The sequence below is a fragment of the Argopecten irradians genome, chromosome 1 (genome assembly GCF_041381155.1).
Source record: "Argopecten irradians isolate NY chromosome 1, Ai_NY, whole genome shotgun sequence".
Taxonomy (NCBI): domain Eukaryota; kingdom Metazoa; phylum Mollusca; class Bivalvia; order Pectinida; family Pectinidae; genus Argopecten; species Argopecten irradians.
This window is the reverse complement of record NC_091134.1, coordinates 68,682,088-68,706,826: the sequence shown is the minus strand read 5'-3', so window position 1 is coordinate 68,706,826 and position 24,739 is coordinate 68,682,088. Positions and strand designations below refer to the sequence as shown.

The window sequence follows — 24,739 nt, the reverse complement described above, 5'->3', positions numbered from 1 at the left end:
CGTCATGTTTTACTTCCGGGTCAGTGGTTAAAAAATGAAATATGGTTTGAACACTCACTTCAAAATGGCTGTACTAATAGGATTGTTCCGTGTGTCTGTCACTGTTTTCATGTGTTTACTTAGCAAGAAAGGTAAAATATGTATTTTTCCCACGTCTGATGTTTGTGCATGTAGTTTTTCTATACTTTTAAGGCTTTTGTGAAAAACGATATTTCCTTCCTTTCTTTTTTGAAACAATATTAACAGAAACTGAATCTATCTATCACTACTACAGGTATATATTTCATTTTTACCATCATGCTATTTAGAATACATACACATCTTATTTAAGGATTTCGTCAAAAACTTCAATAGGATCTGGAATTCAGTGTTTTGATGTTTCTTTTGTTTGCTTTTTGTTTTATTTTTCATTTTGTTTTTGTTTTCGATTGCAACTTTCACATGGAATACAATTTTGCTTATATAAGTTAAATCAAAGAAAATTAAAGTTTGGATAAAATATAATATATTATCGGTATTTCAATGTATTCTTATTTGTACTCGACTTAAAATGTATACATAGGGGTAAAATCGTAATTTCGCTAAATAAACGTTCTATACTGGAGTATACCGCCTGCCGTTACTTGACTTTCAATGAACTAAGGATTTTTACCTCTGTAATTTCAATGACTGCATAATTTCTATTGATTACCAATGGCACGGCTGATATCATACAGACAACTTCCTCTCATTTTAGATGTTTCTTTCCTGTGACATATCAATGTTATGTAGTCTTGGTATATACATAGCAATTAAACTCATTACTAAGTCACCTCTTTCCCATACCTACGGGTGTAAGAGTTGTTCATCCGATGCAATACACCCGAGTCGTCCGAGGCTGTATTACTACCCAGGCGATACGTAGTAAAGCAAGTTAAGGTTTAACGTTATTTTCAAATACTAGGCTGGTTTCTCTATAAAAATACAAATAGCTGTATTTGCGTTAAAATGTCACGCAGTTTTCATGTATGTAGAATTGAGTTGCAGGCGCGGATTTCTTCGAACTTTTTTGAAAAGTGCGGGGTAACATAATTGTAAGATTGTAATGAAAAAGTCGATGTAAGAGAAAACGGACTTTTTCATTATAGGGATATTATACACGAGGGTAACAAAATGAGGCTTTCCGAAGGTTTTACAACATTTTATGATCCCTTTACATCACATATGAAAGAGTTTTATAATACAACACATGGTATTGAACACTATTATAAGACCCTATTATAAATGGATATGACGGATAAGGGAATACTACCCGATGATCACAAAATATTGTAAAACCGGAGGTTTGCCGAGGTTTTATAATATTTTGAGATCCCGAGGGTATTTGCTCTCACACCTTGACGTTTTTGTTACAATTTAATTATGATATCCCACCATTGAAATAGTGCAAGTCAATTATCCATGTATGAAAATTGCTCAATAGTTTTAACGCAGATCTCAATATTTTTAATTTTTATAGTAAAACCAGCGTTAAAAATAGTAATTTTGCTGAAGCAGTGTGGCGAGGTTGTATTGCATTAGTGACCATGTAATACATCCTCATGTAACTCGTTTATAGTGATATTGTTCTACTTTAAGTGTGAATGAAACCTTTATCAACGATTAATTATAATTTCCAAAGGTCCGTGTTATATGCAAAATGACAAGATAGGTGTATTAGATCGCAATCACCTATGGTCCGTGAAATACGCAAACATAGCTAAATACGTGTATTAGATATGTTGATTAGAATATAAATAAAAAAAATAATTATATAATCAATTAAATGTTTTAATTATGCGATAATGGACTTGCAGCATTGGAATTGAAACAAGTTAACTAATCATAAAATTAAAACAAAATTGATTATAGCTGATCTGCTTTTATTAAGATGATTGTTATTGACATGTTTTTGTTAAGATGATTGTTATTGACGTGTTTTCTTGAGATTATTGCAGTTGATGTGTTTTACTAAGATAATGGTAGCCGATGTGTTTTACTAAGATTATTGTATTGATGTGTTTTACTAAGATTATTGTATTGATGTGTTTTACTAAGATTATGGTAGCTGATGTGTTTTACTAAGATTATGGTAGCTGATGTGTTTTACTAAGATTATTGTATTGATGTGTTTTACTAAGATTATTGTATTGATGTGTTTTACTAAGATTATTGTATTGATGTGTTTTACTAAGATTATGGTAGCTGATGTGTTTTACTAAGATTATGGTAGCTGATGTGTTTTACTAAGATTATTGTATTGATGTGTTTTACTAAGATTATTGTATTGATGTGTTTTACTAAGATTATTGTAGCTGATATGTTTTACTAAGATTATGGTAGTTGATATGTTTTACTAAGATTATGGTAGCTGATGTGTTTTACTAAGATTATTGTAGCTGATGTGTTTTACTAAGATTATGGTAGCTGATGTGTTTTACTAAGATTATTGTATTGATGTGTTTTACTAAGATTATTGTATTGATGTGTTTTACTAAGATTATGGTAGCTGATGTGTTTTACTAAGATTATGGTAGTTGATGTGTTTTACTAAGATTATTGTATTGATGTGTTTTACTAAGATTATTGTATTGATGTGTTTTACTAAGATTATGGTAGCTGATGTGTTTTAATAAGAGTATGGTAGTTGATGTGTTTTACTAAGATTATGGTAGTTGATGTGTTTTACTAAGATTATTGTATTGATGTGTCTTACTAAGATTATGGTAGCTGACGTGTTTTAATAAGATTATTGTATTGTAGCTGATGTGTTTTACTAAGATTATTGTATTGATGTGTTTTACTAAGATTATTGTAGCTGATGTGTTTTACTAAGATTATTGTAGTTGATGTGTTTTACTAAGATTATTGTAGCTGATGTGTTTTACTAAGAGTATGGTAGCTGATGTGTTTTACTAAGATTATGGTAACTGATGTGTTTTACTAAGAGTTTTATGTAGCTGATGTGTTTTAAGATAAGAGTATGAGTAGTACTGATGTGTTTTACTAAGAGTATGGTAACTGATGTGTTTTACTAAGATTATGGTAGCTGATGTGTTTTACTAAGAGTATGGTAGCTGATGTGTTTTACTAAGAGTATGGTAGCTGATGTGTTTTACTAAGATTATTGTATTGATGTGTTTTAATAAGATTATGGTAGCTGATGTGTTTTACTAAGATTATTGTATTGATGTGTTTTAATAAGAGTATGGTAGTTGATGTGTTTTACTAAGATTATTGTATTGATGTGTTTTACTAAGATTATGGTAGTTGATATGTTTTAATAAGATTATGGTAGCTGATGTGTTTTACTAAGATTATTGTATTGATGTGTTTTAATAAGAGTATGGTAGTTGATGTGTTTTACTAAGATTATTGTATTGATGTGTTTTAATAAGAGTATGGTAGCTGATGTGTTTTACTAAGATTATTGTATTGGTGTGTTTTACTAAGATTATTGCAGCTGATGTGTTTTATTAAGATTATGGTAGCTGATGTGTTTTAATAAGAGTATGGTTGCTGATGTGTTTTACTAAGATTATTGTATTGATGTGTTTTAATAAGATTATGGTAGCTGATGTGTTTTACTAAGATTATTGTATTGATGTGTTTTACTAAGATTATTGTAGTTGATATGTTTTACTAAGATTATTGTAGCTGATGTGTTTTACTAAGATTATGGTAGCTGATGTGTTTTACTAAGATTATTGTATTGATGTGTTTTACTAAGATTATTGTAGCTGATGTGTTTTATTAAGATTATTTTTATTGATGTGTTTTACTAAGATTATTGTAGTTGATGTGTTTTACTAAGATTATGGTAGCTGATGTGTTTTACTAAGATTATGGTAGCTGATGTGTTTTACTAAGATTATGGTAGCTGATGTGTTTTACTAAGATTATGGTAGCTGATGTGTTTTACTAAGATTATGGTAGCTGATGTGTTTTACTAAGATTATGGTAGCTGATGTGTTTTACTAAGATTATGGTAGCTGATGTGTTTTACTAAGATTATGGTAGCTGATGTGTTTTACTAAGATTATTGTAGCTGATGTGTTTTACTAAGATTATTTTTATTGATGTGTTTTACTAAGATTATTGTAGTTGATGTGTTTTACTAAGATTATTGTAGCTGATGTGTTTTACTAAGATTATTGTAGTTGATGTGTTTTACTAAGATTATGGTAGTTGATATGTTTTACTAAGATTATGGTTATTTTTCTAAGATTATGGTATTGATGTTTTACTAAGATTATGGTAGCTGATGTGTTTTACTAAGATTATGGTAGTTGATGTGTTTTTACTAAGATTATGGTAGCTGATGTGTTTTACTAAGATTATTGTAGTGATGTGTTTTACTAAGATTATGGTTGTTGATATGTTTTACTAAGATTATGTAGCTGATGTGTTTTACTAAGATTATGGTTGTAGATTGATGTGTTTTTACTAAGATTATTGTATTGATGTGTTTTTACTAAGATTATTGTAGTTGATAGTGTTTTATAAGATTATTGTATTGATGTGTTTTACTAAGATTATTGTAGTTGATGTGTTTTACTAAGATTATGGTAGCTGATGTGTTTTACTAAGATTATTGTAGCTGATGTGTTTTACTAAGATTATGGTAGTTGATATGTTTTACTAAGATTATGGTAGCTGATGTGTTTTACTAAGATTATTGTAGTTGATGTGTTTTACTAAGATTATGGTAGCTGATGTGTTTTACTAAGATTATTGTAGTTGATGTGTTTTACTAAGATTATGGTAGTTGATGTGTTTTACTAAGATTATTGTATTGATGTGTTTTACTAAGATTATTGTAGTGATGTGTTTTACTAAGATTATTGTAGCTGATGTGTTTTACTAAGATTATGTAGCTGATGTGTTTTACTAAGATTATTGTAGCTGATGTGTTTTACTAAGATTATGGTAGCTGATGTGTTTTACTAAGATTATGGTAGCTGATGTGTTTTACTAAGATTATGGTAGCTGATGTGTTTTACTAAGATTATGGTAGCTGATGTGTTTTACTAAGATTATGGTAGCTGATGTGTTTTACTAAGATTATGGTAGCTTGATGTGTTTTACTAAGATTATTGTAGTTGATATGTTTTACTAAGATTATGGTAGTTGATGTGTTTTACTAAGATTATGGTAGCTGATGTGTTTTACTAAGATTATTGTAGTTGATGTTTTACTAAGATTATGGTAGCTGATGTGTTTTACTAAGATTATTGTAGGTGATGTGTTTTACTAAGATTATGGTAGTTGATATGTTTTACTAAGATTATTGTAGCTGATGTGTTTTACTAAGATTATTGTAGCTGATGTGTTTTACTAAGATTATTGTAGTTGATGTGTTTTACTAAGATTATTTTTATTGATGTGTTTTACTAAGATTATTGTAGTTGATGTGTTTTACTAAGATTATGGTAGTTGATATGTTTTACTAAGATTATGGTAGCTGATATGTTTTACTAAGATTATGGTAGTTGATATGTTTTACTAAGATTATGGTAGCTGATGTGTTTTACTAAGATTATTGTATTGATGTGTTTTACTAAGATTATTGTAGTTGATGTGTTTTACTAAGATTATGGTAGCTGATGTGTTTTACTAAGATTATGGTAGCTGATGTGTTTTACTAAGATTATGGTAGCTGATGTGTTTTACTAAGATTATTGTATTGATGTGTTTTACTAAGATTATGGTAGCTGATGTGTTTTACTAAGATTATGGTAGCTGATGTGTTTTACTAAGATTATGGTAGCTGATGTGTTTTACTAAGATTATGGTAGCTGATGTGTTTTACTAAGATTATGGTAGCTGATGTGTTTTACTAAGATTATTGTAGTTGATGTGTTTTACTAAGATTATGGTAGCTGATGTGTTTTACTAAGATTATGGTAGCTGATGTGTTTTACTAAGATTATGGTAGCTGATGTGTTTTACTAAGAGTATGGTAGCTGATGTGTTTTAATAAGAGTATGGTTGCTGATGTGTTTTACTAAGATTATTGTATTGATGTGTTTTAATAAGATTATGGTAGCTGATGTGTTTTACTAAGATTATTGTATTGATGTGTTTTACTAAGATTATTGTAGTTGATATGTTTTACTAAGATTATTGTATTGATGTGTTTTAATAAGATTATGGTAGCTGATGTGTTTTACTAAGATTATTGTATTGATGTGTTTTACTAAGATTATTGTAGCTGATGTGTTTTATTAAGATTATTTTTATTGATGTGTTTTACTAAGATTATTGTAGTTGATGTGTTTTTACTAAGATTATGGTAGCTGAGTGTTTTACTAAGATTATGTAGCTGATGTGTTTTACTAAGATTATGGTAGCTGATGTGTTTTACTAAGATTATGGTAGCTGATGTGTTTTACTAAGATTATGGTAGCTGATGTGTTTTACTAAGATTATGGTAGCTGATGTGTTTTACTAAGATTATGGTAGCTGATGTGTTTTACTAAGATTATGGTAGCTGATGTGTTTTACTAAGATTATTGTAGCTGATGTGTTTTACTAAGATTATTGTAGCTGATGTGTTTTACTAAGATTATTGTATGATGTGTTTTACTAAGATTATTGTAGTTGATGTGTTTTACTAAGATTATTGTAGCTGATGTGTTTTACTAAGATTATTGTAGCTGATGTGTTTTTACTAAGATTATGTAGTGATGTGTTTTACTGATGTGATGTTTTTACTAAGATTATGGTAGCTGATGTGTTTTACTAAGATTATGGTAGCTGATGTGTTTTACTAAGATTATGGTAGTGATTGTTTTACTAAGATTATGTGCTGATGTGTTTTACTAAGATTATTGTAGCTGATGTGTTTTTACTAAGATTATTGTAGTTGATGTGTTTTACTAAGATTATGGTAGATGATACTAAGATTATTGTATTGATGTGTTTTACTAAGATTATTGTAGTTGATGTGTTTTACTAAGATTATTGGTTATGTGTTTTACTGTTTTGTTTTTTTTACTAAGATTATGTAGTGATGTGTTTTACTAAGATTATGTGTATTGATGTGTTTTACTAAGATTATTGTAGTTGATGTGTTTTACTAAGATTATGGTAGTTGATATGTTTTACTAAGATTATGGTAGCTGATGTGTTTTACTAAGATTATTGGTAGTTGATATGTTTTACTAAGATTATGGTAGCTGATGTGTTTTACTAAGATTATGGTAGCTGATGTGTTTTACTAAGATTATTGTAGTGATGTGTTTTACTAAGATTATGGTAGTGATGTGTTTTACTAAGATTATTGTAGTGATGTGTTTTACTAAGATTATTGTATTGATGTGTTTTACTAAGATTATTGTAGCTGATGTGTTTTACTAAGATTATTGTAGTTGATGTGTTTTACTAAGATTATTTATGTTGTGTTTTACTAAGATTATTGTAGTTGATGTGTTTTACTAAGATTATTGTAGCTGATGTGTTTTACTAAGATTATGGTAGCTGATGTGTTTTACTAAGATTATGGTAGTTGATGTGTTTTACTAAGATTATGGTAGCTGATGTGTTTTACTAAGATTATTGTAGCTGATGTGTTTTACTAAGATTATGGTAGTTGATGTGTTTTACTAAGATTATTGTAGTGATGTGTTTTACTAAATTATTGTATTGATTTGTTTTACTAAGATTATGGTAGCTGATGTGTTTTACTAAGATTATGGTAGCTGATGTGTTTTACTAAGATTATTGTAGCTGATGTGTTTTACTAAGATTATGTAGTTGATATGTTTTACTAAGATTATGGTAGCTGATGTGTTTTTACTAAGATTATTGTAGTGATGATAAGATTATGTAGCTGATGTGTTTTACTAAGATTATGGTAGCTGATGTGTTTTACTAAGATTATGGTAGTTGATGTGTTTTACTAAGATTATGTTGATGTAGCTAAGATTATTGTAGCTGATTTTTTTACTAAGATTATGTAGTTATGTGTTTTATTAAGATTATTTTTATTGATGTTTTACTAAGATTATTGTATGAGTGTCTAAGATTATGTGTTTATACTAAGATTATGGTAGCTGATGTGTTTTACTAAGATTATGGTAGTTGATGTGTTTTACTAAGATTATGGTAGCTGATGTGTTTTACTAAGATTATGGTAGCTGATGTGTTTTACTAAGATTATGGTATTTTGTGTTTTACTAAGATTATTGTATTGATGTGTTTTACTAAGATTATTGTAGCTGATATGTTTTACTAAGATTATGGTAGCTGAGCTAAGATGTGTTTTTAATAAGATTATGGTAGCTGATGTTTTTACTAAGATTATTGTATTGATTTTACTAAGATTATGGTAGCTGATGTGTTTTACTAAGATTATGGTAGCTGATGTGTTTTACTAAGATTATGGTATGATGTGTTTTACTAAGATTATTGTAGCTGATATGTTTTTACTAAGATTATTGTAGCTGATGTGTTTTACTAAGATTATTGTAGCTGATGTGTTTTACTAAGATTATGGTAGCTGATGTGTTTTACTAAGATTATGGTAGCTGATGTGTTTTACTAAGATTATTGTAGCTGATGTGTTTTACTAAGATTATGGTAGCTGATATGTTTTACTAAGATTATGGTAGTTGATATGTTTTACTAAGATTATTGTAGCTGATGTGTTTTACTAAGATTATGGTAGTTGATTGTGTTTTACTAAGATTATTGTATTGATGTGTTTTACTAAGATTATTGTAGTTGATGTGTTTTACTAAGATTATGGTAGCTGATGTTGTTTTACTAAGATTATGGTAGCTGATGTGTTTTACTAAGATTATTGTAGCTGATGTGTTTTACTAAGATTATTGTAGCTGATGTGTTTTACTAAGATTATGGTAGCTGATGTGTTTTAAGATTATGGTAGCTGATATGTTTTACTAAGATTATGGTAGCTGATGTGTTTTAATAAGAGTATGGTAGCTGATGTGTTTTACTAAGATTATGGTAGCTGATATGTTTTACTAAGATTATGGTAGCTGATATGCTTTTATTCGCAAAATGCAGCAGAAGGAAACAGTATGATTTTGTGTAAACTGATCAAGGTATTATTGATATCTTATAGAATATAGCGGTTTATATATATATATATATATATTTACATTGCCACTGCCAAGTACCTATATGTTGGTACTAAATCCAATGTATGCTAATTTCCAATATTAAAAATGGCAGGTAGGCTCTAGCGTACTAATACTTTCATCAGTGTTCTAATTAAAATATCTTAAATGGATTGAAGTGATTGATATGTCTTTGTATATCCGGTGTATCGATATGACTATTTCATCTGCTGTAGGTGTTTAGTCGGTTGTGATTGGCAACACACCGAAAGCAGCTGGTACCCTTTCTTTCCCGCCAAATTATAGGCTATTACATCAAATGATATATTTCTTTAAACATAAGTATAAGTTTTATTTTCGTACTTTATTTTTTTTCTCTGTTTTATTTTTATAACGTGAATGACTAATACAATGTAAATATAAACATTGGTTGTCAACTTTATGTTTTGACTTGCATTTGTGTGTAACATACATTTGGTGTTCTGACATATATATCACATTGCGCTAACGTGCACCATTGGATATGCTAAAACACCCAATGTATGATACACACCAATGCATGTCAACAATTGACAACCAATGTTTAAATAAACATCAGCGCAACAAGCAGGTAAACATATCAACAGAAGATTTCTTTAAAAATCTCTTCACCAAATAAACGTAACTTGACCTAAATTAGTATTAAAAATTTTAACTAGCAAAGCAGAATATCTGTCGTCATTAAATGTTCATCCGGCCACCAATAGAATACCAGAATCAGTGTATGGTCTATAATGTACAGTGATGTATCGATCGTGCTATATGACTCTTTAATTGAGATTACGTCTTTTGTAGATGCAAATGTACTGTAGATAATAGTTTGACAAGACATATTTATAACGCTGATTTAACACAAGGTTCTATCGATGATATATTTATACAGCTGAGTTTATACAAGGTGTATACATAACAATCATACCAGTGTATAGAATTGTTTGCCAACTAAAGTATATACACAATCTTATTGATTTTGAACAGGTTTTAGAATTACTAAATACATACCCATACAATTTATCACAGACAGATTCAGTACATTTCTTTAGTTTTTTAATATATTGTGCAAATTGACCTATATTAACAATATTTTACTGAAGGAGTTACCCATATATAACATTTACAAACTTAAGATGTAATATTTTACTGAAGGAGTTACCCATATATAACATTTACAAACTTAAGATGTAATATTTTACTGAAGGAGTTACCCATATATAACATTTACAAACTTAAGATGTAATATTTTACTGAAGGAGTTACCCATATATAACATTTACAAACTTAAGATGTAATATTTTACTGAAGGAGTTACCCATATATAACATTTACAAACTTAAGATATAATATTTTACTGAAGGAGTTACCCATATATAACATTTACAAACTTAAGATGTAATATTTTACTGAAGGAGTTACCCATATATAACATTTACAAACTTAAGATGTAATATTTTACTGAAGGAGTTACCCATATATAACATTTACAAACTTAAGATGTAATGTAAAGCAACAGGACATAATTTCTCAAAATACAATTTAAAAAAAAAGAGAAAAAGGCGTGACGAGTCAAATTATATCTTACTGTAATTCGACCCAATACTTTGTCATTGTCTCAATAATCTATTGGAGATTTCCCTATACTGAACTTGTGATAATAAAATTGCTTCATCAGAATGACATATGTTTAATCTACAAACTATCAACAATGAAAACGACACACACGTCTTCTACTTAAATAGACCATGGGAGACTACGTATACCTGATGTTTTTGTAAGTTTGTTGGGTTGTGTCTGTGTGGGATTATATATTTTAGAAAATAGGGAAAACATGCATTTTTTTAGATATTCATAAGATAGATAAATAGCATTTCATCTGGGAAAAGGTGTAATCTAAAGTACACCAGGAAGTTTTATTTAGGTCATATCAATCACGTCAACGTTGTAACATTTATGGATAGTAGGAATACGAATTTGAGATGACTGAATATTTTTTTGTTCTGATTCATTTCTATTCGCACACAGGTTATCAATAAATGTAAAGTAATATATTGTGTTTGAGTTAAAAACTGAGATACTAAGATAGGAAGGTATTATTTAACACTGAACCTTCATTCCTACATGGTTCTATAGCGAGTTTTCTTAACTTTCTATTGGTTATACATAGTATTGTCCAAACAACACAAAACCACCAACAGACAATCATTGTGTGTCATTACATCAGTATTGTCCGAACAACACAAAACCACCAACAGACAATCATTTTGTGTAATTACACCAGTATTGCAGTTAACTGCATATTTTATAACTTGATGTCATTAATTGCAGACAGATATAGATCTCTTTCATGTCATATACGGTAAAGTCTATATGTAAATAACTTAATCGACAGAATAGGTAGTTGTTTGGATCATTGATCAAGTGATTGTTGTTTGATCAGGTGATTGCTGTTTGATCAAGTGATTGCTGTTTGATCAGGTGATATGAAGTATACTGTAAATAGAGATGTACACTGTACATTGTAAACCGGTTGACTGGTGAGCAGGCAGCCTGTGCCATTAACTATACGCGATTGTCAAGCTTTATATTGTGAAGATTATTGTGATTTCTTCATTACTAGGTAGCCATTTATAAATGATACGACAAGATCATTTAGTGAACAATATTTACTTATCGCCTAGCAATAAAAGCAAATCCTTTCCTTACACCGTATGCTATTGTACCATAAACTGTGCGAGAATGGAGCCTCGAGAAAAGTTAGTATACCACAGTGTATTACAGTATTATCATATGCCGATCGTAGGGAAAGATAAGAATTTCCCATCGGTTTGAGAGGTTAATTATGATATAATGTTATTGCATGATTCTCTCTCATGTTTTTTGTTTTTTGTTTTCGATACTCGATTCTAAGTTATGATTAAAACTTGACATCTTTTTTTTTCTTGTTTTAGTCCAATCTCAGAGTCTTCCGGAACGCAATGTCACCGAAACGGCTTGTTATACACAGAACATCAACTTGGTCTGTTCCTCAGATGAAGTGATTGCAATCGATGCTGTAAACGCAGGAGCCAAATTAAGAAGTACTTATTGTTATGAGAACACAGTTGTGAACACGTCGAACCCAGACTGTTGTGGTACAGATGCTGATAATGATTGTATCACAGAGTACTACAACGAGGAGCGAAATCTTACATACAAGTACCACGACAAGTGTACGGGACAGGCAAGCTGTGGGCCTATACAGGTCCAATGGATGCAAGTCAAACTCGACTGGTGTGACAATCATACAAACTACTTTGACGATTCAACTTATATGTTTATCAAACACTACTGTATCAACGGTAAGTATATTGTATAGATTGTCGCTTATCCAAGACAGATCACTCTTTCACAAACTCCGAAAATCCGACGTTATTGCGATGACGTCATAATAGAGACATCGACGTTGCCTATTAATCTGAAAAAAATAATCCAATGGAAAAATCGATTGTATCATAAGATTAAACGTATTTTATTTTTTCAACTCGTTTGAAAAAAATACTTATAAGCATTGATGTTACTATTCTTTAGTTTCATCGATTTATGGAATATATCTTGTTTGCAAAATTTCTTTCTTACCCCGATAAGATTAAAACAAATGACATCAATGCATTATTATTTTTCTTTAGAGCTTAAGCTACGTCATGTACCTATTAATAAGACCTCGTAATGTCTTAATACTGGAAATCCATCATGGTTTGCATCCTATATGTAATAGAGACACGTGTGGGAGTTTTACCGGAAGTGACGATCAGCTCTGATGCCAGCAGCGCTCTCTATCTCCAAGGACAGGAATATCCTGGATACATGCCCCAGACGACCTACAGCAGCTGTAATGTAAGGTCGACCTGTAGCAGTGGAGGATTTAGTATCAAGGCCTTACACATAGAGTTTGACACGGTAGGAGGTACCTGTCAGCAAGAAATCAGCATTAATGATACGTCAGGAAACACTGGATACATCACTTGTGACGACAACAACAATTACACCATCACTGAAGTGTATACTACGTCATCCAGTGACGTCACAGTTAATGTATGCAGTGGTCAGGGTAATGGAAGGTTCTGGATAGGCTTTATCCGTGAGTACTTCGGGTAATTGATACTCTCTGTCTAATGTTCTATATGTTCCTTTGTCGATATTTCTTTGTTTAGAATTTCATTATGTAGCAGTCTGTTTGCTACAAATTTTAAGTGTTAAATCATATTATATAACGTATATGACGTCTTATCTATTAAACATGGTTATAGGCTTTCATTTACGTAAATCGTTATGCGTCGATAAAACGTTCATCCTAGAAAACATTTCTGCATTTATAAAAGATAATAATTCTAATTCATTAACGGAAACTCTAGTCTTTACAACAATTTGTCGTTTTGAATACAATGCGGCAAACACGTCAATATTGGTTCCATATGAGACCTTTTTCTGCATCGTATCAATAAAAGCCCGTTTAATATTGTGTTTAAATACAGCGACATCCGGAACCTGTCTCAAACTGTCCTGTCACAGTGTTTCTAACCCATCACAAACATCTTGTATGTCTGGCTTTACGACCAGTGTCACTGAGTCACCAACACCTGCCAAGGAAACAACTGTCGGTGGTTCTGTAACGACTGTCGCTGCAGCACAAACGGCTACCAGTGCATCAACACAGGAAAATGGACCAGGTAAGTGTTAGCAAAACACATACCAACATACAAAGTATGCGTTCAAAATAATTATCATTGTTTTGCTTACAAACGTAGTTAGTACCGTAAAATCAAGATTAATTCTGCTAAAATAAGAATTGTTATAACAACGATATCGGGAATAAGTCATGGTCAAATACGGGGTTTATTTTGATAATTGTCTATGATATATGATTCTGTCTTTGGTATTTTCGATAAAACGTAGGATTGAGTTTAGACTCCAATCAATGAATGTGCACTCTTCACGAATATTGCTCTCTTAAAGTATGCAATCACTGTATTTTACGCTCAAGGTATTTTAGTTTTGATAACTTTTTTCCTCCGAACAGGGTCTCTGCCCATTATCCTAGCGGTAGTTGGCGCGATATTACTTCTCCTCATTATACTAGTGATTCTACTGATACGCTGGAAATACAAGAAACAGAAGGTAATCCTTGATATGCAAGATACGTTCAACTCAATATCAGTACGATATTCACCACACGGTTCTACTGTATGTCTGTTAGTTATAGTTCTATGTATCACACAGTCCATTGTACGATATTCACCACACGGTTCTACTGTATGTCTGTTAGTTATAGTTCTATGTATCACACACAGTCCATTGTACGATATTCACCACACACGGTTCTACTGTATGTCTGTTAGTTATAGTTTCTATGTATCACACAGTCCATTGTACGATATTCACCACACGGTTCTACTGTATGTCTGTTAGTTATAGTTCTATTATCACACAGTCCATTGTACGATATTCACCACAAGGTTCTACTGTATGTCTGTTAGTTATAGTTCTATGTATCACACAGTCCATTGTACGATATTCACCACACGGTTCTACTGTATGTCTGTTAGTTATAGTTCTATGTATCACACAGTCCATTTGCACGATAATCACCACAAGGTTCTACTGTATGTCTGTTAGTTATAGTTTCTATGTATCACACAGTCCATTGTACGATATTCACCACAAGGTTCTACTGTATGTCTGTTAGTTATAGTTCTATGTATCACACAGTCCATTGTACGATATTCACCACAAGGTTCTACTGTATGTCTGTTAGTTATAGTTCTATGTATCACACAGTCCATTGTACGATATTCACCACAAGGTTCTACTGTATGTCTGTTAGTTATAGTTCTATGTATCACACAGTCCATTGTACGATATTCACACACGGTTCTACTGTATGTCTGTTAGTTATAGTTCTATGTATCACACAGTCCATTGTACGATATTCACCACCAGGTTCTACTGTATGTCTGTTAGTTATAGTTCTATGTATCACACAGTCCATTGTACGATATTCACCACACGGTTCTACTGTATGTCTGTTAGTTATAGTTCTATGTATCACACAGTCCATTGTACGATATCACCACAGGTTCTACTGTATGTCTGTTAGTTATAGTTCTATGTATCACACAGTCCATTGTACGATATTCACCACAAGGTTCTACTGTATGTCTGTTAGTTATAGTTCTATGTATCACACAGTCCATTGTACGATATTGATCACAAGGTTCTACTGTATGTCTGTTAGTTATAGTTCTATGTATCACACAGTCCATTGTACGATATTCATCACACGGTTCTACTGTATGTCTGTTAGTTATAGTTCTATGTATCACACAGTCCATTGTACGATATTCACCACAAGGTTCTACTGTATGTCTGTTAGTTATAGTTCTATGTATCACACAGTCCATTGTACGATATTGATCACAAGGTTCTACTGTATGTCTGTTAGTTATAGTTCTATGTATCACACAGTCCATTGTACGATATTGATCCACAAGGTTCTACTGTATGTCTGTTAGTTATAGTTCTATGTATCACACAGTCCATTGTACGATATTCACCACAAGGTTCTACTGTATGTCTGTTAGTTATAGTTCTATGTATCACACAGTCCATTGTACGATATTCACCACAAGGTTCTACTGTATGTCTGTTAGTTATAGTTCTATGTATCACACAGTCCATTGTACGATATTCACCACAGGTTCTACTGTATGTCTGTTAGTTATAGTTCTATGTATCACACAGTCCATTGTACGATATTCACCAACAAGGTTCTACTGTATGTCTGTTAGTTATAGTTCTATGTATCACACAGTCCATTGTACGATATTCACCACAAGGTTCTACTGTATGTCTGTTAGTTATAGTTCTATGTATCACACAGTCCATTGTACGATATTCACCACCACACGGTTCTACTGTATGTCTGTTAGTTATAGTTCTATGTATCACACAGTCCATTGTACGATATTCACCACAAGGTTCTACTGTATGTCTGTTAGTTATAGTTCTATGTATCACACAGTCCATTGTACGATATTCACCACACGGTTCTACTGTATGTCTGTTAGTTATAGTTCTATGTATCACACAGTCCATTGTACGATATTCACCACAAGGTTCTACTGTATGTCTGTTAGTTATAGTTCTATGTATCACACAGTCCATTGTACGATATTCACCACACGGTTCTACTGTATGTCTGTTAGTTATAGTTCTATGTATCACACAGTCCATTGTACGATATTCACCACACGGTTCTACTGTATGTCTGTTAGTTATAGTTCTATGTATTACACAGTCCATTGTACGATATTCATCACAAGGTTCTACTGTATGTCTGTTAGTTATAGTTCTATGTATCACACAGTCCATTGTACGATATTCACCACACGGTTCTACTGTATGTCTGTTAGTTATAGTTCTATGTATCACACAGTCCATTGTACGATATTCACCACAAGGTTCTACTGTATGTCTGTTAGTTATAGTTCTATGTATCACACAGTCCATTGTACGATATTCACCACACGGTTCTACTGTATGTCTGTTAGTTATAGTTCTATGTATCACACAGTCCATTGTACGATATTCACCACAAGGTTCTACTGTATGTCTGTTAGTTATAGTTCTATGTATCACACAGTCCATTGTACGATATTCACCACACGGTTCTACTGTATGTCTGTTAGTTATAGTTCTATGTATTACACAGTCCATTGTACGATATTCACCACAAGGTTCTACTGTATGTCTGTTAGTTATAGTTCTATGTATCACACAGTCCATTGTACGATATTCACCACAAAGTTCTACTGTATGTCTGTTAGTTATAGTTCTATTATCACACAGTCCATTGTACGATATTCATCACAAGGTTCTACTGTATGTCTGTTAGTTATAGTTCTATGTATCACACAGTCCATTGTACGATATTCACCACACGGTTCTACTGTATGTCTGTTAGTTATAGTTCTATGTATCACACAGTCCATTGTACGATATTCACCACACGGTTCTACTGTATGTCTGTTAGTTATAGTTCTATGTATCACACAGTCCATTGTACGATATTCACCACACGGTTCTACTGTATGTCTGTTAGTTATAGTTCTATGTATCACACAGTCCATTGTACGATATTCACCACACGGTTCTACTGTATGTCTGTTAGTTATAGTTCTATTATCACACAGTCCATTGTACGATATTGACCACAAGGTTCTACTGTATGTCTGTTAGTTATAGTTCTATGTATCACACAGTCCATTGTACGATATTCACCACAAGGTACTACTGTATGTCTGTTAGTTATAGTTCTATGTATCACACAGTCCATTGTACGATATTCACCACAAAGTTCTACTGTATGTCTGTTAGTTATAGTTCTATGTATCACACAGTCCATTGTACGATATTCACCACAAGGTTCTACTGTATGTCTGTTAGTTATAGTTCTATGTATCACACAGTCCATTGTACGATATTCACCACAAGGTTCTACTGTATGTCTGTTAGTTATAGTTCTATGTATCACACAGTCCATTGTACGATATTCACCACAAGGTTCTACTGTATGTCTGTTAGTTATAGTTCTATGTATCACACAGTCCATTGTACGATATTCACCACAAGGTTCTACTGTATGTCTGTTAGTTATAGTTCTATTATCACACAGTCCATTGTACGATATTCACCACAAGGTTCTACTGTATGTCTGTTAGTTATAGTTCTATGTATCACACAGTCCATTGTACGATATTCACCACACGGTTCTACTGTATGTCTGTTAGTTATAGTTCTATGTATCACACAGTCCATTGTACGATATTCACCACACGGTTCTACTGTATGTCTGTTAGTTATAGTTTAACTATGTATCACACAGTCCATTGTACGATATTCACCACACGGTTCTACTGTATGTCTGTTAGTTATAGTTCTATGTATCACACAGTCCATTGTACGATATTCACCACAAGGTTCTACTGTATGTCTGTTAGTTATAGTTCTATGTATCACACAGTCCATTGTACGATATTGATCACAAGGTTCTACTGTATGTCTGTTAGTTATAGTTCTATGTATCACACAGTCCATTGTACGATATTCACCACACGGTTCTACTGTATGTCTGTTAGTTATAGTTCTATGTATTACACAGTCCATTGTACGATATTCACCACAAAGTTCTACTGTATGTCTGTTAGTTATAGTTCTATGTATCACACAGTCCATTGTACGATATTCACCACACAAGGTTCTACTGTATGTCTGTTAGTTATAGTTCTATGTATTACACAGTCCATTGTACGATATTCACCACACGGTTCTACTGTATGTCTGTTAGTTATAGTTCTATTATCACACAGTCCATTGTACGATATTCACCACAAGGTTCTACTGTATGTCTGTTAGTTATAGTTCTATGTATCACACAGTCCATTGTACGATATTCACCACACGGTTCTACTGTATGTCTGTTAGTTATAGTTCTATGTATCACACAGTCCATTGTACGATATTCACCACACGGTTCTACTGTATGTCTGTTAGTTATAGTTCTATGTATCACACAGTCCATTGTACGATATTCACCACACGGTTCTACTGTATGTCTGTTAGTTATAGTTCTATGTATCACACAGTCCATTGTACGATATTCACCACACGGTTCTACTGTATGTCTGTTAGTTATAGTTCTATGTATCACACAGTCCATTGTACGATATTCACCACACGGTTCTACTGTATGTCTGTTAGTTATAGTTCTATGTATCACACAGTCCATTGTACGATATTCACCACAAGGTTCTACTGTATGTCTGTTAGTTATAGTTCTATGTATCACACAGTCCATTGTACGATATTCACCACAAGGTTCTACTGTATGTCTGTTAGTTATAGTTCTATGTATCACACAGTCCATTGTACGATATTCACCACAAAGTTCTACTGTATGTCTGTTAGTTATAGTTCTATGTATCACACAGTCCATTGTACGATATTCACCACAAAGTTCTACTGTATGTCTGTTAGTTATAGTTCTATGTATCACACAGTCCATTGTACGATATTCACCACAAGGTTCTACTGTATGTCTGTTAGTTATAGTTCTATGTATCACACAGTCCATTGTACGATATTCACCACAAGGTTCTACTGTATGTCTGTTAGTTATAGTTCTATGTATCACACAGTCCATTGTACGATATTCATCACACGGTTCTACTGTATGTCTGTTAGTTATAGTTCTATGTATCACACAGTCCATTGTACGATATTCACCACAAGGTTCTACTGTATGTCTGTTAGTTATAGTTCTATGTATCACACAGTCCATTGTACGATATTCACCACAAGGTTCTACTGTATGTCTGTTAGTTATAGTTCTATGTATCACACAGTCCATTGTACGATATTCATCACACAGTCCATTGTACGATATGTATCACACAGTCCATTGTACGATATTCACCACAAGGTTCTACTGTATGTCTGTTAGTTATAGTTCTATGTATCACACAGTCCATTGTACGATATTCACCACACGGTTCTACTGTATGTCTGTTAGTTATAGTTCTATGTATCACACAGTCCATTGTACGATATTCACCACAAGGTTCTACTGTATGTCTGTTAGTTATAGTTCTATGTATCACACAGTCCATTGTACGATATTCACCACACGGTTCTACTGTATGTCTGTTAGTTATAGTTCTATGTATCACACAGTCCATTGTACGATATTCACCACAAGGTTCTACTGTATGTCTGTTAGTTATAGTTCTATGTATCACACAGTCCATTGTACGATATTCACCACACGGTTCTACTGTATGTCTGTTAGTTATAGTTCTATGTATCACACAGTCCATTGTACGATATTCACCACAAGGTTCTACTGTATGTCTGTTAGTTATAGTTCTATGTATCACACAGTCCATTGTACGATATTCACCACAAGGTTCTACTGTATGTCTGTTAGTTATAGTTCTATGTATCACACAGTCCATTGTACGATATTCACCACAAGGTTCTACTGTATGTCTGTTAGTTATAGTTCTATGTATCACACAGTCCATTGTACGATATTCACCACAAAGTTCTACTGTATGTCTGTTAGTTATAGTTCTATGTATCACACAGTCCATTGTACGATATTCACCACACGGTTCTACTGTATGTCTGTTAGTTATAGTTCTATGTATCACACAGTCCATTGTACGATATTCACCACACGGTTCTACTGTATGTCTGTTAGTTATAGTTCTATGTATCACACAGTCCATTGTACGATATTCACCACAAGGTTCTACTGTATGTCTGTTAGTTATAGTTCTATGTATCACACAGTCCATTGTACGATATTCACCACAGGTTCTACTGTATGTCTGTTAGTTATAGTTCTATGTATCACACAGTCCATTGTACGATATATTCACCACACGGTTCTACTGTATGTCTGTTAGTTATAGTTCTATGTATCACACAGTCCATTGTACGATATTCACCACAGGTTCTACTGTATGTCTGTTAGTTATAGTTCTATGTATCACACAGTCCATTGTACGATATTCACCACACGGTTCTACTGTATGTCTGTTAGTTATAGTTCTATGTATCACACAGTCCATTGTACGATATTCACCACACGGTTCTACTGTATGTCTGTTAGTTATAGTTCTATGTATCACACAGTCCATTGTACGATATTCACCACAAGGTTCTACTGTATGTCTGTTAGTTATAGTTTTATGTATCACACAGTCCATTGTACGATATTCACCACAAGGTTCTACTGTATGTCTGTTAGTTATAGTTCTATGTATCACACAGTCCATTGTACGATATTCACCACAAGGTTCTACTGTATGTCTGTTAGTTATAGTTCTATGTATCACACAGTCCATTGTACGATATTCACCACAAGGTTCTACTGTATGTCTGTTAGTTATAGTTCTATGTATCACACAGTCCATTGTACGATATTCACCACACGGTTCTACTGTATGTCTGTTAGTTATAGTTCTATGTATCACACAGTCCATTGTACGATATTCACCACAAGGTTCTACTGTATGTCTGTTAGTTATAGTTCTATGTATCACACAGTCCATTGTACGATATTCATCACAAGGTTCTACTGTATGTCTGTTAGTTATAGTTCTATGTATCACACAGTCCATTGTACGATATTCACCACACGGTTCTACTGTATGTCTGTTAGTTATAGTTCTATGTATCACACAGTCCATTGTACGATATTCACCACAAGGTTCTACTGTATGTCTGTTAGTTATAGTTCTATGTATCACACAGTCCATTGTACGATATTCACCACAAGGTTCTACTGTATGTCTGTTAGTTATAGTTCTATGTATCACACAGTCCATTGTACGATATTCACCACACGGTTCTACTGTATGTCTGTTAGTTATAGTTCTATGTATCACACAGTCCATTGTACGATATTCACCACACGGTTCTACTGTATGTCTGTTAGTTATAGTTCTATGTATCACACAGTCCATTGTACGATATTCACCACAAGGTTCTACTGTATGTCTGTTAGTTATAGTTCTATTATCACACAGTCCATTGTACGATATTGATCACAAGGTTCTACTGTATGTCTGTTAGTTATAGTTCTATGTATCACACAGTCCATTGTACGATATTCACCACACGGTTCTACTGTATGTCTGTTAGTTATAGTTCTATGTATCACACAGTCCATTGTACGATATTCACCACACGGTTCTACTGTATGTCTGTTAGTTATAGTTCTATTATCACACAGTCCATTGTACGATATTGATATACACAAGGTTCTACTGTATGTCTGTTAGTTATAGTTCTATGTATCACACAGTCCATTGTACGATATTCACCACACGGTTCTACTGTATGTCTGTTAGTTATAGTTCTATGTATCACACAGTCCATTGTACGATATTCACCACAAGGTTCTACTGTATGTCTGTTAGTTATAGTTTATGTATCACACAGTCCATTGTACGATATTCACCACACGGTTCTACTGTATGTCTGTTAGTTATAGTTCTATGTATCACACAGTCCATTGTACGATATTCACCACACGGTTCTACTGTATGTCTGTTAGTTATAGTTCTATGTATTACACGGTCCATTGTACGATATTCACCACACGGTTCTACTGTATGTCTGTTAGTTATAGTTCTATGTATTACACGGTCCATTGTACGATATTCACCACAAGGTTCTACTGTATGTCTGTTAGTTATAGTTCTATTATCACACGGTCCATTGTACGATATTCACCACAAGGTTTCTACTTTACATATCACACAGGTTCTACTGTATGTCTGTTAGTTATACTTCTATGTATCACACACTCCATTGTACGATATTCACCTCAAGGTTCTATTGTATGTCTGTTAGTTATAGTTCTATTATCACATGGTTCATTGTACGATATTCATCATAAGGTTCTATTGTATGTCTGTTAGTTATACTTCTATGTATCACACACTCCATTGTACGATATTCACCTCAAGGTTCTACTGTATGTCTGTTAGTAATAGTTCTTTGTGTTTATTGACAGAATCCTAAAGTTGCTCCAGAAGAAACTGAAAATGACATCCAAGATAACGATATATTCAATGAAGAAACATTTATTCCCAACACGGCACCGTGGGCGACCAAAGTGCCTTTACCTCTACATCGCAATCTTGAACCAATATCAAGACAAGATGACCACCCGAAGAAACAAAAGAAAAAGAAACGCAAAAAGAATAAGAAAAAGAAAAACAAAGAAAACTCTGTGGAAGAGAAAAACGAAGTCAATGATTAGATTTAGCCGGGAAATATTTTCCTCTGCACACAGGAATAGGAAACCAAAAACCAATAGAGTGAAATCAGTCAACAGATGTCCATTCCATAACAGGGGTTTGGTCTTAGATAAAGAATGTGGCTACGGGAAACAATCCGGTCTTAAATTCCCGTTTACAGATTTTGTTCTTTACCAAATATGAACTTAAAGATATTGTGATGTCACCTAAAGCTGTAATTGTATAAGTGCTGTTATTTCATATTCTTTACATATATTTCTGGAAATTATTTCAAGATATGTTATTTGAAATTATCAACTTTATTATAACCAAATGACGGTATAGAGGTAATAATATATGTAATTACGGTTTAGGTTAATACCTTAATACCTTTGTAATTATTACTTTATTCACTCCTCTATCGTACTGATGTTGAATTTTAAAGGACTTTTTATCGGCAGAATTTAATAAACAAATTGTTGCACTGTATTTATAAATGTATTCGTCCTTAATGAAAATTGAATAATTATTTTATCTATAATTATTTTTTATCTATTGCCATTGAGCAGTGTGCTTTTAACTCAGGAAATCAACTGACAGCAATATAAAGAAAAATAATTGTGTTACATGCTCAGTTTTTTATTATTAAATTGTGATTTGTATGAATATGTCCTTGCTATGAGTGTGAATAAGCGAAGAATATCCTAATGTAATCAGTCTAACGTGAAGCTGTATTAAATGTAGTAAATGGTTTAGATAAATAATTTGGGGCATTAATAATTATATGGTAATGCTGATAAACTTTTGATAAATACATGCTGTTTAACGTTTCGTTTTAATAATTGTAAACCTAGAAGTAGTCATACAATGGATAATGACTTGTTAATGTACAATAACCATGTCACATAATCCGCTACCATTTATCTGGCCATGTACAATGTACGTTACGTTGGTATGTAAACACGTGGGTACAAAATGTATATAACAGATCTGGTGGTCGGTATCGTTTAAATAAACTGCATTGCTATAATTCTTATTGATATGTTTAAATGAACTGTTTTGCTATCTTTCTTATTGATATGTTGTATATACATGATATATGTAAATTATATTCAACTGTGATATATAACAAGTGATGCTGACTGTGATACGAGAACATAATTATGACACATTTCTAGTCTCAATGAGAAATATCTGCTTTTAGCATGCAAATAAATTCATTTTTATTATCAGATTTGTTTAGATTTTCTTTCTGTTTTATTTGCATATAATTACCTTTGATTTTCTACGTGCCTAATTTTGCTTAACTTAATAGTTTTCATTATTTCTGTTGGCAATTATGGGTGGATGAATGTCAACTGTACAAAGACAAATATATCTAGGCTTTTTTTTGAATGCACAGTTGTCCAGTTGACATTCATCCTACCATAGTTGCCAACTGTATGCAGCTCATCCTACAGGTTTAATTAGAGGAAGACCTCTTCATTACTCTACATGGCTGCCTCTAGGCATTTTTGTTTGTATGATCAGTCATAACGTACATCAAACGGGAGTCTACATATGCAATTTAAGACAAATCCCTCCAGTTATTGATTAATTGTTGAGTCAAACAGTCGTTATTAATTGTGTGTCAATATACCTTTTCTAAAGTATGAAATCGTACTATAAAGGACAATCCTGCCAGGAAAGCAACAACTGATGAACTCACAAAACTAACCTTCCTACAACTCACAGCAGTGTCTGCCTGTGGAA

The 24,739-nt window shown here is 32.6% G+C and overlaps 1 protein-coding gene across 1 annotated transcript; it reads left to right on the top strand.

The window, feature by feature from the left end:
- LOC138306653 (uncharacterized) lies at positions 1–24,219 on the top strand. Its single transcript, XM_069247098.1, has 6 exons — positions 1–131; positions 12,089–12,478; positions 12,895–13,257; positions 13,652–13,846; positions 14,197–14,294; positions 22,762–24,219. The coding sequence occupies exons 1-6, from the start codon at positions 35–37 to the stop codon at positions 23,008–23,010; spliced, it is 1,392 nt and encodes a 463-aa protein (XP_069103199.1). The 5' UTR covers positions 1–34; the 3' UTR covers positions 23,011–24,219.
- The last annotated feature ends 520 nt before the right edge of the window (positions 24,220–24,739 follow it).